The sequence below is a fragment of the Polyodon spathula genome, chromosome 16 (assembly GCF_017654505.1).
Source record: "Polyodon spathula isolate WHYD16114869_AA chromosome 16, ASM1765450v1, whole genome shotgun sequence".
Lineage (NCBI taxonomy): Eukaryota > Metazoa > Chordata > Actinopteri > Acipenseriformes > Polyodontidae > Polyodon > Polyodon spathula.
Window position 1 is genome coordinate 29,844,381 of NC_054549.1, and position 19,240 is coordinate 29,863,620.

Here is a 19,240-nt window from a genome sequence, read left to right on the forward strand (position 1 = left end):
TAATTCAGCAAATTATCTACAGATTCACAGATAGATTCACTTTTGAAAAACTGGTAATCTGTCCTCTGTCGGATCTGCTGCCTTGTGACTAACATGCAACAGGGAAGTGTACCTTCTCTGTATTCCGGAACAAAATGTCAGTGTATCCATGTGCATGAGAAAAAATATGAGAAGAGTGCAAGGTTTGAACCAAGAAATGAGAAAAGAGTTTACTTTTTTAAAAGATTTATACCCACAAAGTCTTGTTGATAGCTAGACCTTCACAGGAGCTGAGCTTAGGTCACAGAATGCAGTCAGTTTCAGGTTATAAAAACAATTAATCTAATATAATGTAATATACAGTCTTGTAATAGCTGGCTTGGGGTGAATTTCAAGACAGTGATATAAATAGGGGGTTTCGGATGAAGTGCCACATGAGATAACTCATTAAATCGCAACTTAACAATAATAAAGTCATCCAAACAACAAGATTGGATTACAGCCATGCAGTGTAGCTCCTTTACTAGTTTAAAATGTTTTATTATCAGAAATCCTTTAAAGGCTGTTTCGTTTCTTTCCCCAATCGATGTGCAGTTGATGTTTTTTCTAGTACTATTCCTATCATCTCTTACCAGGTCAGTGCAGGTTCAGTTTTTAATTTTTGCCAATGAATGGCTGCTCCATGTAATATTAATGCCACAAAATGTCCTGGTTTCTTCTGATGTGACGCTTTTACACCGCTCCTATCTTCTGCACTCTCGCTTGAAGAAAGTAACACTTTCCTGATTCAGCTACCCAGTGGTAAGATTACCGGCTATCGACTTTGAGTTTTTCCATAAAAATCCTGCTCTCTTTGGACAGATAACCATTGGCATATACAGGCACTCTCACCTGTGGAGAACGTTACTGTATCGGGCAGAAGTTTCTTCTCAGATCTTGGGTTGTGACTGTCCACCGCCTGTGCAGCTCAAATATGGAAAGAGAGTCAGGGCATCATAACACTGCCTGGCCAGGCCAATCACAGACATGAACACCATTGAGCACGTGTGTGCTATCTTTGACCGACCCCTGTGAAAGAATCCCAGTAAACCCACCTCCTAGGACTCCCAAATACAGATTCTGTGCCAGGAATAGGGCTGCAATCCTGCAGACCACGATTGCTGATCTTGTGTCAGCGCACTGCTGCCTTGCATAAGGCAAAAGGCTACACCACAAAGTGTAAACCCAATCATATTTTGCCAGTGTTAGAATAGACAGGTGTTCTTTCAAACTTGGTTGTCTATTTACTTATGTCAAGTCTCTCTATATTTCCATTCTTTACTTACTCTGTTTGCATGAAGCTTTGGCGCTTATGGATTTGCACGGTCTGTTGATGTGCTATGCGTCTGGCTCCGAGAAGAGACCCTCACCTTTCACTGATTGACAGACTGAGAGCAAAAAGGCATCAGCCGCCACTGCTATCGATCACCCACCTTCATCTCTGTGCTGTACCTGCATTGTGTACAGAGCATTAGACAGAGGGGTCCCTTACTTATGATGAAGTGAGCAGGGAGGAGTGCGTGAGGCAGGGAGGCAGCATTGTTGGATAAACATCCTGGACCTCCCCTCCCCCTCCATTTCCCCTCCTGTTTTTTTCTCCCTCTTCCGTCAAACAACACGTTTCTTCCGGGTTTTAAATAAACACAGGGACCCCACTAAAACCAACTCACAGGGAACAAAGGCTTAAGATCATTTTGAAAAATGCATTTTTAACAGCAACATCCGAAGCAGTCATCTTTGTCACACTTTTTTTCTTTTTTTTTTTTTTTTTTTTGTGTTATTATTTAAATATAAGCCCTAAATATAAAAATATGACAACCGACAAATAACTGGGCCCAAAAATGCAATTGTTTTTCTCAGTATTTTTTTTTTTGCACTTATCAGAATATTCAATTAAAAAAAGAATACCTCTTTGTTCTGCATGAGTTTCATTACATTAATAATTTATGTGTTTCTTATAAAACGCCAGGATCAAGTTGAGTCTCGGCAACTTGTTTTCAACAGTGTCCAGACTGTGTATATGTTTCCAGTCCACTTGGGAGTCTTAACTATACAAGAGTCCTTACCTTATACCTCCCTGGGTTCCTGAAAGGAACATTCCACTCCTGCATTCTGGCACTGCTTTGACATGGTGCCAGGGAACCTAAACCACTCACAGAATGGTAATTGTTTGGCCAGAATATTTCACCTGGGTGTTATAAATGAAGAGATGGCCACAGTTTTTGGAAGGGAGCTGGAATAAGCCAGTTGTATTGGTAGCTAAAGATTATGGAGACAAGGTGTGGAATGTTTACTACACACAATATATACTGGGGGTTTATTTGAACCTTTCCCTCTCCAAGCTAGATGTTAGACCTTGAAAAAAATGCTGTTCTGAAATACTAATTTTGATATTCAAAAGTACTAGTATTTACACTTTAAAGTAAGTTCTCATGCTGTATATTAAGAGATGCAATACTGTTGAAGTTTGGGCCAGTATAATAAATCTGTCTGTCTGTCTGCAGGGTGTCTGAAGCCATTCAAGAGGTCACTAATATGGAGATCCCCAATCATGTGCAAGTGCTGGAACTGACGCCAGTCTTCGCAGAAGAGAATGACAGTGAGGAAAACCTAACGGTCCCGTTTATCCTGTATTACCTCCGGTCATTTGAACCTGGCCTGGCCTGGCCAGGCCAGTCGCCCCTCTCCTGGATACAGAAAGAAAAACATTAGGAATAACACATTAGAAACTAAATTACTGTCCACATGATTTAAGAGTAGAACAGTAAAGCACATCACAAAAAGACCTTCCAAACAGCGTTTAGTTGATAATATTTTGCATGTTAACATTGAAACATTTTGTAATGTAGTATACCTTAAATATAATGCTGTCAGTCTTAAAAACATTTTGCAGCATATAGCTATGGCCAAAAGTTTTGCATTACCCTATAGCAGTGGTTCCCAACCTGTGGATCAGAGTTAACTCCAGGTGGTCCGCAAACAACTCCCAAAATTCATTAATGCCGTTCTAAACAACATAACAAACAGCTTGTGATCGTGTAAACACAATCATACTGAAGTGTCATTCTGTTCCCGTGATCGGGTAAACACGATAAACGCACTTCGTTTCTTTGACTTGCTAGGCCACTATAATTTGCAGTACAGCTTGTTAACGCATATCATTGGATAGGAGAGGAGTATAGTTTAACTGCGTGCTTGTTTGTTTTTTGTGCGATGTCACATAGCTGTAGTTTAAAAAAAAATGTGTATCTCAAAAAATGAATTTGGCTGTGTCACATTAATAATTCCTGACTCTTACTGATTATGTTTGGCTGTGTACGGCTTGCTGTGCTGCTGTAACACACCTGCTGCTACTTTCGTGCTGCCTCAGTAAACAAGATGTCTGTATCACGGGATCAGCCAGTTTAAAATGTTTTAATGCATAATAAACATTGAACTATACACACCAAGTAAAGACCAAGGTGGTGTTTACTTATTACTAGTTACACAAGTAGCCTTTGGCACACAAAAAAAAGCTTTGGCTCTGGACTCTTAATAGTAGCCTGCATACAGCAAATATATAGTGTAAAAGCTTTTCCTAGCAAGTAGGATTTACTGTATATTCAGTGACATTGTGTGGTACAGTATGCCATAAACTTTCTTCACAATAAATACAAAGTAAATCAATGCCCTGGCCACTTAGGGGAACGTACTGTTTAGCTGCAGTTCTATTACCATGGTACTTTTGTTTGTCACACAGGGTATTGGATAACTGTTATTTTGCGTAGCAGTAGGGTGTAGTGTTAAGAGTGCGTTGTGATTTATTGTCTCACTGCTGAGTTTTAAAGTTCAAAGGCAGTTCTAGGCATCCTCTGTTTTTTGGGCAGCAGTTATCAAATAAAGCCTACTCACGCTCAAAGGAAATCCTTAATCACAATCCGTACAGGCAGCTTGGAAAGCTATGAGATAGAGTAAGGCCGGTCCCGGTTGCTGTGTTCATTTGCTGTAATTCAGATACTGTAAGTCAGAACATGTAAGTAGATTACTGAATAATTGGACACCCTACACAAACCCAGATGGGAATGTGTGTCCCTACAGTTTAAAGTGCCCTGAGGGTATGGAGACAAACTGGACTGCCAACAAGATATGCTAAATCATGCAAGAATAAAAACATTTTTAACCCTTTGCAGTCCATTTATTCACTTGGCGCCTATCAGGTCCAATTTATTTTCACATGCACTGTTTAAAAGTAATTTTATTCACAGTAAAACAGGTTTAAAAGGCACTGCATATCAACATGACACTCAGTACTGCATCTCCAGCCCTGCCCCACTCCTTGTTCACTTTATTTATCACATATTTCTTCATAGTAGTGCATACTGATAAATTATCTCCTGATCACTTGTTTTATCACCAAACTCCTCAATAATGCTGTCCAAGTCATTATTTTATTACTATAAAATACTTGTACTTGCAAATGCCTGTGATATTCTTTGAGCACTGGATACGGGAGCAGCTATCTTGCTTATGTCCATGTTATGTCTGTTAGGAACTATGCGTATTGTTCCGATCCACCTTCTTTTTTTCTGCTTCTCTCGGCTTCCAGAGAAAAAACAACTAGGGACCTGTGCTTGATGTCTTTTTGATGATGTCGGACCTGGTCCGACATAGGACCACATAGATTATTGGACACTGCAACTTTCAGAACTTTAAATTACAAATGTTTTGTTGTGTGGATATTTATATTCTCCTGCGACAATATTGGTACAACAAGGCAACCATTGCTACTCACACTGAAATAAAACAAATTCTGTGTGAGATATTAGACTGTGTTAGCTGTAAACAAATCCAGACGTGATGTCGCAGCAGTCTTTTCTTCCTTCATGCTTGTGTGGATATATTTCTGAAACGGATAAAATGGGGTTTTGAAAAATAGAAAAAGCTGTATCTTTGTATTTGTGGTGTTAATTTAATAACCGGATTAAACCATATTAGGATTTGTGATATTTTTAACTTGGTTTTCTGGGTTATAAGCCAGAGAGAACCGTGTAAGCTGGACAAGTTTTTGCTGGTTGCCAGCTGTGCACAGCTGTTGCCGCCTCCCCCAGAGAAATGATGGAATGGCTAAATACAAACATGCTGTCTCTTTGAATGCCTTGTACTGCAGCTCGCTTTCATTTATTTTCTTTAATAAAGATTTTGTGTTCTTACATTTATACTCTCTCGTGTTTTGTTTTTTTTTTAAATGCAAAATTCAGACAGTAAACTCTCTCGTTGTGACCAGCTCCCTCTAAAGACTAGCTCACTTGAAGGCCTTTCAGAGAGAGTTCTATATAAAACACATTTGTAACCCTGAGAACTAACCCTGTAAAATCAGAGACAAATCACTCTTCTAAACAGGGTCATGTCCCTACTGGTTAGAATTGGCCTCCTCTTATGTATTCTGAAACCATTGTCTTACAAAATGATAGTTTTCATTCTTTGAGACTATCAATCTTTTCTATCTCAAGGATATCTTCTCCTCAAAGGATTAGAAGCTGCATGCACACAGGGGGCGTGGTTATTTTCTAATTGTTTTACCTGTTTTTGATTGAAGGTTTGGCTCATCACACTTTTTGATCAATGTGGATATGATGGAAAGCTGCCTGTCATTGGTGTTTCTAACATGATATCTTTGAACATGTTTATTTAAAGGCCAGATGTGTGATTTTTTTTTTCAATATTGTGAAAAATGTACAGAAACCATCCGATCATTATCCATGTGGCTGTTTTTAATTAGCTTCAAGATCAATTCAGTTAAAATTAATAAAAACATAAAATTTAATTTTTAAGCTGTTTACTTGTTAGTATAAGTAAACCTTAATGAGGACAGAAACTGATTTTTTGTAAAGATGTGGCCTTTATTTTTCAAGAAAAATACAACATTTTGAATATGACATATAAACCATCAAAAAAATACAAAAGAAGAGAATAGTTCGTAGGTTATATTTTGGCTGGTTAAATATAACCAATGACGTCGTTGCAGATGATTGGTTGCCGGCTCCCAGTTTTCATGAGTTCGGTGAACTGGTAAAAGCCTGTTCCCATTTCGTGGAGCCCTGTGTGTGACTGGTGGAAGTAGGGAGCTCTGACCTGGAAACCGGTTGGACAGGAGAGGCGCTTAGGAGCTCCCGCTCTGTTAGCTTGGTTTCCCGTGACTGATTTCCCCCGCTCATCCCCATTCCGTGACATGCCAGCCAGCTTGCGGCGCATGTTGAGCATAAAGTCTTTGGCCAAGCGGCGCCCTGAATTGGGCTTCAGTTCAGCCGCTTCTGGACAGTCAGGGAGGTCCATCCAGTTCTCAATGAGGTCAGCAAAGCTGTTGTCACCCAGGACCAGAGGCTGGCGGTTACGTCCCCTTGTGAGCAAAGAAGTAGTCCAATCCTCAGGGTCATTGGACTCAAAGGAGGTCCAACGCTCCAAACAAGCGTCCGACGTGGATTTGGGCCTCACTCGACCACTAGGCGCTCGGTTGGTACGCAGACATGCCCCCGAAGACACCCTGATGTTTCTGCTCCTTCTAAGAACAACTGGATCATCTTGCCAGGAGGCCTCCGAGTAACCCGAGTCAAACTCCAGACTCTTCTCACTGCTGGGGGAGCCCACACCCAATCGGCCGCTGCCATCTTCCTCCTGCATTGTTGCCAAGCAAAAGGCTGAGTCGTAGGTGCCCGTTTCGGAAATGTCAGAGTTGCGGAGCTGAGCAAGCCGTTCCCTCTGCAGCACCCTCTTCTGACAGCCTCGGGCATTCGCAGACAGGGGGCTGGGGTTGACAGAGGCCCTAAATCCCCGTTTCATCTGCTTCAGGTCCTGCAGAGTCTTCATCACGCACTGCATCTGTTCCCTGAGGCAGTCACCAGACTCACGCACACATAGCTGAGGAGAAAAGAGAAGCAGATAACAGTTAACCACAGCTGTCTTCCAGTAATACGTTACGAAACATGTCAAATTAAATTTGTCAATTCAAATATCCCATGAAAATCAAAGGGAACCAGATGCATCTTAAAGGGGGGCATGAGTTAGACACAATGTTTTGTTTATTTCATGTCCATGAACTGTATTTAAATGGCATGGGGAGCACTGGGGCTCATATTCCATTTGTTCTAAGACGGAAGGCTCTCTCTCTTCCTCCCTCTCTCTCTCTCTCTGTCTCTCAACAAGGCAATATTTCCTGAAGCTGCTGCAGTTGTGATCACATGCCAACCTCTCAGAACAGGATTGACTCCCGCAGGATGGAAACAGTTGCCTGGATTCAAAGGTCACACTTCCTTATCCTGTTTGTGTTGGACTTACTAGAAATGTGCTTTGTAGAATAAGCTTTCGACAAGAACTTCATGTTCCACATCTGAAGTATAAAATCCTACTTCTTAAAGCCAATTCTAAAACTCGCTTAAACAATTATGCGTGCAGATTCCACAACTCAAAACATCTATGTGCATGGACCCCAACACTGATCTACAGCCCTGATCCCCAATCCATAAAATGTGTTGTATAACAAGGACTTCAATGAATAGATAAAGATAACAATAGATTAGTATCTGGGATAGCTGAGGAACATGATCAGTGACATGATCAGTTACAGCTTTGATGTATGCTGGCCATAGCCAAAGGGTAAATGGTGGCAGAGTCCTGCAGCACTGTAGGCGTTAAACTCTTGGTCACTCAGGTTAGAAAGAAGGATAGGTTTCTGGGAGTTTTACAACAGATATGTTTTTGTTTGTTGGAGTAAAGGCTGAACCACAGTTATAAACCTCTCTTGTGCTCCCAAGACAGGCAGAGACTTGCAGGCAGAAGCAATAGCTATTTGGCAGTTTCGGTACTGCCAGAGCCCTTCCTCTCAGGCAGCTGAAAAAACAGACAGTTCACAAAAGGTGCCTTGCCCATTACGGGACACTTATACCTGATCTCCCAGCTCTTCCTTCCACATCTCTAAACAAGCCATGCTTTTTAGAAATAAGCCCACAGAAGTCCCAAAATACTATTAAAATATCCCTAGTTTATTTAGGCTCCCCCCTCCCCCCATTATATAGCAGGCTGTGATTTAGCCTAGCCTTTAAAGAACATAAAGTAAAACTGTTATAAACGTTATTCAGTTTATATGGTTAGAAATGCTAGTGAAACAGGCTCTCTGTTTCTTTTCCAAGTAGATTGCAATTGCAGAGTAACTGTGGTGAACCTCACAGGATCATGAGCAGTCATTTCCTTGACTCTGAGTCACAGGAACTCTTTAACAGGATGGCCAAATCAGCCTTCAAGCCGCTGGGAGACTGAGCATCTAATGAAGCAGTTAGGAGTTATTGTTGTTTCTCCTGCCAAGACCTTCTGACTGATTCTCCCTCTAGGACACAAATATGTACAAAACTATTAATACTGGCTGGAGAACAGTTATGTTGTGTGTATAAATGTTAGGAACATAGTGTAAGCAGATATGTCTTTTTATACAGCAAGACAACAGATGTTTTTGTTTGTTTTTTTAATATGTGCTATGTGAAATAGTACCAGTACAGTGGTGTTTAAAATGGTTTACTCTGCAATCAAACTGAAAACACTATTCTAAACCCCAATAGGCAGGTAAATTGTACCACAGCAGGGATAGTTAATATACTTCCTTTTTTTTTTTTTTACAAACAAATGTTGCAGCCTCTTTCGGTTTCATTTTTAAATCTCTACTACCCCCTGGGTAAATGGTTCCGTTTGTTTTCTAAGCAATTATGTGTACTCCTCCAATCTCTTGTGGTTTTCAGCAAATATAATTACAGTGCACGCTGTTTATAAGAATTACTGATATAATAATCAACCGCATATAGTGATCAAAACCACTGGGAAAAAATCATTCCTCTCCTAACCAATGTAAAATAATCTGCTTGTAAGAATCAAGCAATCCGCTTATAAGAATCATTTCGGGGCAAACTGACTGCATGTAATATGGTACTGTATCAAGTGCAAAGATGTGTACAGCCAATAAAGCTGTTTTTGAATTTGAATTTGATCACATCTTGTGTGTTTAGGCACGTACGCTGCGTGTATACAGTATAATCCCTGGTCCGCAGCAACTCCCAGTAGACAGGGTTTTTTCTCTGCTAGTGAAAATTAGTTTAAATAAAGTGAATACACATTCATTGAATACATACTAAGCACAGCACTGTTATTGTGCGATATGCATGTAGAGGGAGGGGGCTTGCGTAGCGGTGCGGTGAGGAGGGGGGGGGGGTTGCGGTGCTTTTCATCTCCGCTTAGTGAAAAAAAGCAAACCACAGATGCTTAAATGCAGTGGTAGTCCTGGCAATAAAATACTTTACTGTAAAGTCACTTTAATTAAAATGTCATTACACGTAACATGTATGGTTATGTGTGGATTAAAATCCAACAGTAGTCTGCATGGATGTTTACAATATTCTATATAACAGCTAAACTATTCACATATGTAACTATATGCCTTATTCACATTGATAAACATGTGAGTGAAAAACGTTGTGAATACTTGAACTAGTACTGCATGGCTATGTTATTACAGCTGTGGAAAATTCAGCTATTTGGCTCCAAATTGGTCCCTAAGAGAGAGAAGGGGGGTGACAGGAGGGGAGAGAAACGATTTGTTAAAACCCCTAGGCGCTCTGATTTCAAACTGGTGACAGCGTCGAAAGTCAGGATACAACCAAGTTCCAGAAATGCATTATTGTCCCTTTTATAATAACAGATCAGATATGTCAGCATGGGTTAAGAATGCTTAAGCAGCAAGAGGGTTTTGGATCCCTGTGTGGAAAACTTGCAGCCAAACTGGGCTGTGTTTTTAGAGACATCTTGAAATATTTAGAGTTGCCGCATGCTTCCAATTTCTTTCATAGGCTAAACAGTTAATACCTACAGTGTGTGAAAACAATATCACTTCTGTTAAGCACAGTCAAATTGGTGCACACACATACACACACACAACTGCAATATCTGAAACCCTGCCCACAGAATAATGAAGACACATAACAAAAGGATCACTGGGAACCAAAATGTGGACTGGTAAGGAACAGTTGAATTATTTCTGGTGTTCATTAGAAGGATCCAGGAACTTGGTACAAGGATGGTGTTTCTGTGGCCACCACCACTGTAGAAGTTGGTCTGGAGCCTACCAGAGCTCATTATGCAAATACAGTTGTTTACCCCCCTCCCCACACCCCCTCTAAACTGTAGTGTCCCCCTCTTGTATAGAATACACTGACTTGTCTAACACCTGGAACTGGGCACATTCCAAAGAGTAGTCACATTTATTGTCCCATCCATCTCCTCAGGGCATTTCCAATTCTTATTAGCTTTACTGATCCCCTCTTACTAACATGCATGATGCTAATGTAAAACAAGTTCAAAGCTCCTAATCCCTCACCCCCTACCACCACTCACATACATATTGATATGAGGCCAATTACCCATCAAATTCCTAGACCAATTCAACTAATTCTGACCAAACAAATGAATTCGAGCAAAAAATAAACCCCCAAAAAAGGCTTTATAACTGATAGTGATAGTAATAAAACGAGAGAGATATTTGCGCCAAAGCCTAGGTTATCCAAACTGAAATAGGTTGTTCGAACTGATGCCAAGTGTCTGTGCAAGCGTTTCACAGAGCAGGGTAAACTACCTTTCAGTAAATCAGCAATACCCCAGAAAAGCAAAACGCAATATCAGTATGATTCAACTCTGCATGGTTACCAGCACTGGACGGGACGTGTTCAGTTTCTAGTTGTTATTTTTGGGGGTTTCCCACTGGGTGTATCTTTATAGACATCAGCAACAAAAGTCACCATTTGGTTGCGCTTAGCAAACACGGCCCACATAAAAACATCTAGTCTCCTAGTATTTACAAGCACATAGATCATACAGCGGTAGGTAAATAAAGTCAACGAACAGACAAATGTCTTGTCATGGAACCTGAGAATAAGTTGTTCTCATACGAACAAATAGAAGCACCTTACTCGTTATGGTAGAAGTGCAGTTCTCAAACTTGTTTCAGAAAATACTGTAAACGTACACAACGTTTTAAAGAACATGTTTTGGTCATACTTTATCTTTGCTGAAATATAAAATCACCTGTTTAACAAACAAATATATATATATATAGTAAAAAAAACTTACCATCTCTTTTTTCAGTTTGCTTTTGTCAAAATCCAATTCGTTTTCCTATAGAAGACAAAAAAGCCCCGTTTTTAAACCGGTCACTATTTGTTGACAATAGCAGTTATCCTCCTAATACAACAACACAGTTTTTTATTTTTTATTTATTTATTTTTTTTTTTTTTTTTTTTTTTTTTTTTTTTAGAAATCATGCAATTTTCTAAAACGTAAAAAAGCAACAGCTGCTTACATTAGGATGACTTCTTGAGTCCAGGAAAACAGATATTCCACACCAAATTCCAGTTACCAAAACCTCCGAGACTTCAGAACTATAACTAACTCAATAACTTTACTTATGCGTTTTGAACACACTGCAGCACAGCGCCTTGCTCTTTTGTACAAATCGTGCCTGCTTCTACTGTAATAAGCAGCCAGTCAGAATTGAGCATCGCCGTCTCAGCCAATGACAGTGCCCCTGAAATCTGAGCTGTGGATAAATTGCATTACAAGGGTGTGCTGCGCTTGGTACCTCGATAAGGAAAATGATGTACCCACGGAGTCAAATGGTTGAAGTCAAAGGAGGATGGGGCAGACTGTCATAGTCGTGGTGAGGGTCATTTACAGGTAGCCGGGAGCATCTGGACTACTTTGCATTCGTTTGCTCCCGTCTCCACAACAAGGCAACTTGCTAGCGCCAATGCCAGCAGACATTGTATACACAGACCATTTGGCCCAAATTGACGTAGTACTGGAGAAGTGAAAACATCGTTTTTATAATATTGAAAATGAAATACAATTCAATGACATTTGGAGGAACTACAAAACATTATAGGCACACAAGCTTACAACACACGTAGCTAATAAACATAAATCAACGCAGATTATCTATTTGTGCTTCCGAAACTTTAACAATAACGTACATTTAATTGTACGATGTGACTTTGTTATTAGATTTAAAAACATTGAACATTTGTTTAATGAATTCGTAATAGCACTATTGTACAATATAGCGTGATTTGTGGACAACCAGCGGTTGAGGGAAGGAAACGACAATAATGTAAAGTTTAATAGGAGCCACGCGGTTTAAAATGTTTATTTAATTGTAATGTTCTGTTTTAATGACCTTTTGTTCAATCTTTGTAAAGTTAAGTCTTATTCAATATTAGGACGACCCAAATATTGTGTTATATTTTAATACATATTGTTTGTGAAAAGGTAGCTTTGATAAAACGAAGACTGATATTTCCTTCTCGTCTATATAAATTATAATTTGAAAATCGAACGCACACTTCAAAAGCGCACACATCACTCAAAACTGGTTTAGAGCAGACCCTAAAATACTCGCCCGTCGGCTTCATTGTAAATTAACCCCATTCTCTACGGGTTGATAAAATCAGTGATTGTTGTAGGTAATCTGGTATTGATTCTCTAAACGCATTGCATTTCAGCCACACTTCTGTTTCTAAGCTGGGAGGTCACTGGATGGAACCAGTATCTACACTGAAATGTGTATCTGCTTACTTTAAATAGCCCTTCGGAGTTTCACACATTGGATTTTTTTTTTTTTTTTTTTTTTTTTACTGTTCATTAAATACAGTATTTTTAGGCTTGTTCTCTTTGATACTAATGCAGTATGACCAGTTAAACTTGACAATATGTCTTTACCATCACCATCGCGTAGTGTAACTGAAGAAGTTCTTCACGTCGAGTTCTCTTATCACCGACCCCCTAAGGGGAATTGCAACAATGGGGTGAGTGCTCAGTAGGTGACCGTAAAGCACGCGGTCAAGATAGGATTCAAGGCTGGCGTTGCGTTTGATCGTTGCATCTGATACCAGAGCTTCTGGGTCACATGGGCTTTATTTATTTTTAGCTGCCAAAGGCCTGCTGTAATTCAATTTTCAGATCTTGTCAAGACACTGTTGATGAACAGTAATTACAACTGGGCAATGTCCTAAGTGTACACACACACTCTCACTTGCAAAAAACTTGCTATATATATATATATATATATATATATATATATATATATATATTCAGGATACTATATTATATATATAATCCATGCAGTAAAAAAACTCTGTTATTGATACATTGTTCTGAACTCTTATTTTCACTGTTAAACAACTGAATGATGGTGCCAGTGATGTGACAGTTAGATATCTAAGGATCAGTTGTGAGCTGGGTACTCGTGGTAGTCAAATCAATCAACACGATCAAATAGGTATATGATTCGGCAGGTATATTATGTATAAAATAATAATAAATATCCGATATGTGGCGTTATTCTAGGTATACAAAAAAAACAACAACAACAACAACAAAAAAAACACATTCATTTTATACAGGAGTTAAATCCCCGTACCAAGTATATTGATAGATACGGTATATAGATAGTTAATTAATTTATGTGTGTATACAAATGAATTTATATTGTATTTATTATGTAATGATTACACTGCACTAAAGTACAGGGGAAAAAAGCAAAACAGACGTTCACATTTTTTCTGTTTCCCTAGTGACCGTTTTGACTGAGCAAATAAACTTTTTCTTTTCTTGTTTTCCTGGAGGATAGTAAACGTAAGAAATGCATCTGACTTGCTTTATTATGCAGAGTTGATTAGTTTTGTAGTCTAAAAGATTCGATTCGTCGAAATGTAACGCTTGCAGGGTTTTAGTAGTGAATGGGTTAATTATATAAATGTATACCGATATAGAAACACATATAAATGTGTAGCACCTCTACAATGCACGACTGCATTAGAACACCGCAAAGTGCTATATTGATTCCTTTATTTACATTACATTGCATACTTATGTAGTTTAAATACAGAACAAACAAAGTGTTAACTGTGAATATTGATAATCAGGTTATTTTAATATCCAGTTACGGCGTTTGATGTCACATTGCAATACTGTTTGGGTTTTGCAATGTGGCACGTGTATATGTCTTTCTGAGCAGTGTTCTCGTTAATAATGGAAGTGGGGTCAGCTGAACAGCTCCTAATGGTCCGGTAATTCGCACCTGTGGTGGTAGGAATGCAGTGAAGTCGCAACACTGCAGCGAGGAAATGGGGTAAGGAACTTTAAATGTTAAACAAACATCTGTTTTATTTAAGCATACAAAGATGTGTTATTTCCTACTAGTACTGTAAACTACACGAGTTTGCTTGCCGTAGGCCTATGCCGTGCACCAAAAGTGTTCCCACAGTCATTTAATTGTTTGTTTTGATAAAACGTTGGAATGTACAATATTTATATTTATGCATGCGATAAACACGTATTTACAGAACGAAATAATACGAATAAACAGTACAAAATATGGTTTACCTTTGTGCTCGATGGGCCGTTTGGATTATTATTATTATTATTATTATTATTATTATTATTATTATTTTTATTTCTTTAACCAATTGCTTGAAAGTATTGCCATCTAGTGTCGAATTTGTGTACTTTGGTTTGAGAAATGCATTGGTAACACAAATGTTTTGAAATGACTTGCTGCATAGTTAGAAAAATGTAAACCTGCATGTGTTTTCTTAATTAGATTTGCTTTTCTGTTTAAAAAAAAAAAAAAAAAAAAAAAGAATGACACAAAACACACGTACATCACATCTCTAAACAGTTTGTGTTCAAATATATAGTCTTATAAATAAGCCGCAACTTCATGTTCTATTTATTTATGGGATTCAATCTTGATCCGAGCAATTCGTGTTCTAGTATTACATCAGAATAATGGCTTTATTTACTGATTCTTCTGTTGCACTTAAACAAACATAGAAACGTCACACTTAATTTCAATAATCTGAGCAGTCTGTGCAATTTATTATTTTAAACACATTCTCTTCTAATTTGATATAAAAAATAAATACATGATATTACTGATTTTGCATAGTATTAGTCGGTTATTGATTCTGGGTTTGAAACTTCCACAAGCCCTGTCCACAGTCCTGGGCTGCTTAACTTCTCTTTTTTAGGTGTGTTATTGAAATCAATAGGTGCCGGTAGTTTGAAAAACCAGCCCCGTGGTAAGTCTGCTCTGAAGTGATCATGCTTGAAATCTCACCCTCGTCTGCAAGTTGATTATTAGGAGCTGTTCATGCAGCTATAAGGGAAGAACAATATGTTTAACGGGCTACTGAGACATTTGGATAATATACCGTAGTTAACTGATGGTATAATGGTGCGGGACCAGTAGGGGGTTATTGTTGAGTTTCAGTGTCTCTCGACAGGAACGGGATGTCGGTTTTATACGTAAATACAATTTCAAGATTACAACTCATTTTAAAGCTTTTTTTATTTTTATTTTTTAAACAGAATACTGAAAAACTCTAATGTGTAATTTAACATCAGGTTATCAGAATTGGGTTCCTGTTATCGGTACAGTAATGCAACGATAACAAAACTTAATGTTTTAAAAAAAAAAAAAAAAAAAGAACTGTAGTAAAATCTAACCGTGCTATTTTTTATTTTAATAGTTAAGTTTCTTTATCAGTTAAGGATCCAGCACGCCTATTCACTGTCAAATGGGAAGAAATATAATGGTTCTTCTAGACATGTGTACGTTTACTGCCCTCTAGTGGTAGTTTGTATTTGTTCAGGTAAGACGTTTTTCAAGCTGGAGTTTGCAGAACTTTAAGTCTGTGGGGAAAATGCTTGTGAAAGTAGTCAAAATGTTCTACCTTCTCATTTGGGCATTTTGATAAATCAAACATTTTCCACAATTGAGTTGTACATATACATTTAACCATAGAACCAAACTACATTACTGGAATGTTTGCTTCCTGGTAACTATGTTGCATTCCAGCCTCACTCTGTTTTATTATGTCATTGCAAGATGGTTAATTAATCCCCACTGGGGAGAAAACACTAGAAGTATTTAGTTAAATAGCAGCAGTGTTTGATTGTCTTTTATTGTGCTTATATTGGGAAGCATTAGATTAATTTCCGGATCTTACTGTTAAACATTACATCTGTTTTGGATTGCCTTGTATAAATACTGTATTTTATCAAAAATGAAAAGGTAGTCGCCTATTTCAGTTTGACGCTGTAGTCTCTGACAAACAGGTTGATAAGCAAGCAAGTAAACAGATTGTTCTGTGGCATATCACTTATGCTTATCCTTATGTGGTAATATTTTCCTTAGCAGCATGAATGCCAGCTTGAAGTATCACAGTAAATCAAACTGACCAGCTCAAACCTTGGCCCACATGCAGATAAACCCTGTCGCTAAGTTTCTGGAAAAGGTTGCTAAGAAATTTCAAATAAAATATGAGTAACACACAATGACATGTCAGTTTACTAAAGTAATTGTAGCTAACTAAATACTTGTATATCCCCCAGTTTGAACTTCCATTAGTCGTTTTTATAGTGTTGTTAAAATAGGTCTTTCCAGTCTCCTGTATAAATTTGATGACATTTTGCTTGAATGTTTGTTACAAAAAGTAATTCCATACACTGTGATAAATGTAGGTCATGGTAAAACACATTTTAACAGTGCTCACTCCTGATTGACTCTGGTATCATATGGCTATGTCTTGGGAACCACTGGTCTGGTTTTGATTATCCTATACACGGACATGCTGTGATGCATGTTATAGAGGTCTGCATTTACATGACGCTTCTACTGATAAAACCAACTGTGTTGGACACATACCTACTATAGTTAATGAATTGCTCAATTACAGCAGGCTTTACCCAAACAATAAAACAGTCAAGGCTGGACACAAAGGATTTCATTAGTGTTGTAATGCAGTAACATTTATTGAGAAGGTATCTTTCCCTTGATGATATTTTTAACCAGTAACGCATGACCACGCTTGCCTGGAGTCTACTATAAACAGAGCTCCCTCAGTTCCTGGAAGGTGTCAGTATAACAGTTCTGAGTTGCCAGGAAAGCTGTTCATTTGGAGTCGGATACAGCCTGACAAGATGTATCAAATATCCTCTTTCAGAGCGCTTCTACTTGCCCTCTTTCAGATTTGCGTTTTTTGGAGGTAATCCAGGTTTAATGCAATTCTCTTTAGAAACCAACGTGATTTTTGATACTGTTAAAGGCTTTTGGTTAAAAACAATTATGGGGATAATTAAGAATTCCCGAAATAGTCAAAGCCATTCCCACGTTTGTAGGTCAGTAGTTTGGATTTAAGCTGGAAAACTTTACTGCACATTTATTTTTTTACAAAGTAGCTTAATACTTTGAGGGATTTGTAACGTCGAATAATCGTATACATACAAAAAACACATTTTAAAAGTCGGAAAAGTCCAGTGTCAAAATAAACGAGAAAACAAAGTTTTTTTTTTTTTTTTTTTTTTTTTTTTTTTTTTAAGCAGTCCTGCAAAATATGTGATATAGTTCATGTTGGATGTATACTGATGGACCTGTTCTGGGACCATCCCATTCCAGGTAGGAGGAGGATACATTCCTGTGTACATTTTTATCAATAATGGTCACCATTTTTCATTAGATCGTCTTCAAACTCAACTCGACATCCCTTTTTAAAAAAAAAAAAAAAAAAAAAAAAAAGCAAGCAATTGCTTGCTGTAAATGTTAAGAAATCCTACTGGCTGTTGTGAACCAATTGGGGTAAGGGGAAAACCACTCGGGTTGGACAGGCTTGTCAGGATCTGGCTACAAATTCCCTACGAGTGCTTATTGCAAGTCTTAAGTTATCTTAAGTTAACAAAGAAACAGTCCTGCTGCAATCCAGTGAAAGCCTGTTATCGGAGGGACGCTTGGCAGCACAGGAGCGAAAGCAGCGAGGTGGAAAGATGGAGATCATGATCGGGGGGGGGGGGGGGGGGGGGTCTTTACTTATTGTCCAGTGTACTTGTTGGAGGGTAATGTATCAAGCTTGTATTTAAACTTGGAATGGGTAAAAAAAAAATTAAAAACTGCTGTGCAGTAAGAGTTGTATTTCCATCCTGTTTTGTATATACCGTAGATCATGCATGGTATACTCTGAGTGTTTGTTCCAGTTAAATCCTCTTCTCTCTCTCTCTCTCTCTCTTTATGCTCAGGTAAGACTCCGCAGTAATGCCTCACTAGATTTTGAGACTGAGATTATACAGGTTAGAGCTCAGGGTGAGCGCTAACAACAGCACCACCACACAAACCCTGAAAGTAGAAGTGTTGAAATTCAGTGAGCCACCACAGTGTGGTGCTGTTTTCCACTTTCCAAGTAGCTCTCCATTCCTGAAAAGCGTGGACTCTTGAGTAGACCAGCAGTGGGTGCTACATTATAGTTGATTGAATGTTTAATAGTTAACACACAGCAGATTTGTATTTGTATGGACAGTAATTAGTTTTATAATGTTGAATGAAACTTTTTTTGTGGTATGAGCGATGGCATCAAACATATCTTTACAGACACATTTTTGGGTGCCACTGTATTACATTGGAATTATTCAAACTTCAATTAAAGTGTAGTTGAATTTAAAGTTATTTTTTTCTCTCTCTCAGAAAGTTAATGATAACCCACTGGAATGCAATCCATTTTATGAAACAGAAACTTGCTCCACGCTGTCTAACTGAGGAAAGCCTCTCGCTGAATTGCTGGGATATTGATGGAGATAGACTGACAGCAACAATGACCAACGGTATGCCTCAAAGACAGTTTATTTAATATTGTTCTTATACAACTGGCAAGCAAAGTCTGGAGTTATTGGGGGGGGGGACCCAGCAATCGTCATGTATGTCCATCAGATCCTGAGACTCAACACTCCCTATGAATTGATACTTTTATTACCTGCTGTTTACCTCATTGACTATTGAAGTGAGACTTTTGTTTCTGCTGTCAGTCTGTGATTTCATGCACTTCCAGTTTGCGCTAGGTTTGTTGTGCACTATCGAAAAACAATTCTATCCTGAATGTCTTTATTAAAATGGTAAAAATGATCACTTTCGTTTGAACGAACTACGGCTGTTTTCCAAAAATGCCTTCTCATATAATCCAGAAGGGATATTTGACCCCATGTCTTTTGAGCTCAGAATTGAGGTGATGGATGGCAGATTTTCCACTATGGTTCTGGTCATTCTCCACTTGAAGCCATGGACAACCACAGTACCCACGACTACAACACCAGAAAATATGCCCCTGTTTAT

At 38.5% G+C, this 19,240-nt stretch overlaps 2 protein-coding genes across 2 annotated transcripts in view; one reads left to right on the forward strand and one right to left on the reverse strand.

Annotated features, from left to right (window-relative positions):
- LOC121328988 (ubiquitin-like modifier-activating enzyme 1) overlaps positions 1 to 4,193 on the forward strand; it is a 77,765-nt gene extending 73,572 nt beyond the window's left edge. The window contains exon 25 of the mRNA XM_041274149.1: positions 2,523 to 4,193. Within this exon, the coding sequence (XP_041130083.1) occupies positions 2,523 to 2,730 (208 nt within the window). The 3' untranslated portion in view covers positions 2,731 to 4,193. The remainder of the gene's footprint in view (positions 1 to 2,522) is intronic.
- A 1,702-nt stretch (positions 4,194 to 5,895) lies between these two features.
- Positions 5,896 to 11,521, reverse strand: LOC121328209 (PAK4-inhibitor inka2-like). The gene is made up of 3 exons (XM_041272759.1): positions 11,387 to 11,521; positions 11,158 to 11,202; positions 5,896 to 6,912 (listed from the first exon to the last, which is right to left on the reverse strand). Exons 2-3 carry the CDS (start codon positions 11,158 to 11,160, stop codon positions 5,995 to 5,997), a joined length of 921 nt encoding a protein of 306 aa, XP_041128693.1. The 5' UTR covers positions 11,161 to 11,202; positions 11,387 to 11,521; the 3' UTR covers positions 5,896 to 5,994.
- Positions 11,522 to 19,240: the final 7,719 nt, after the last annotated feature.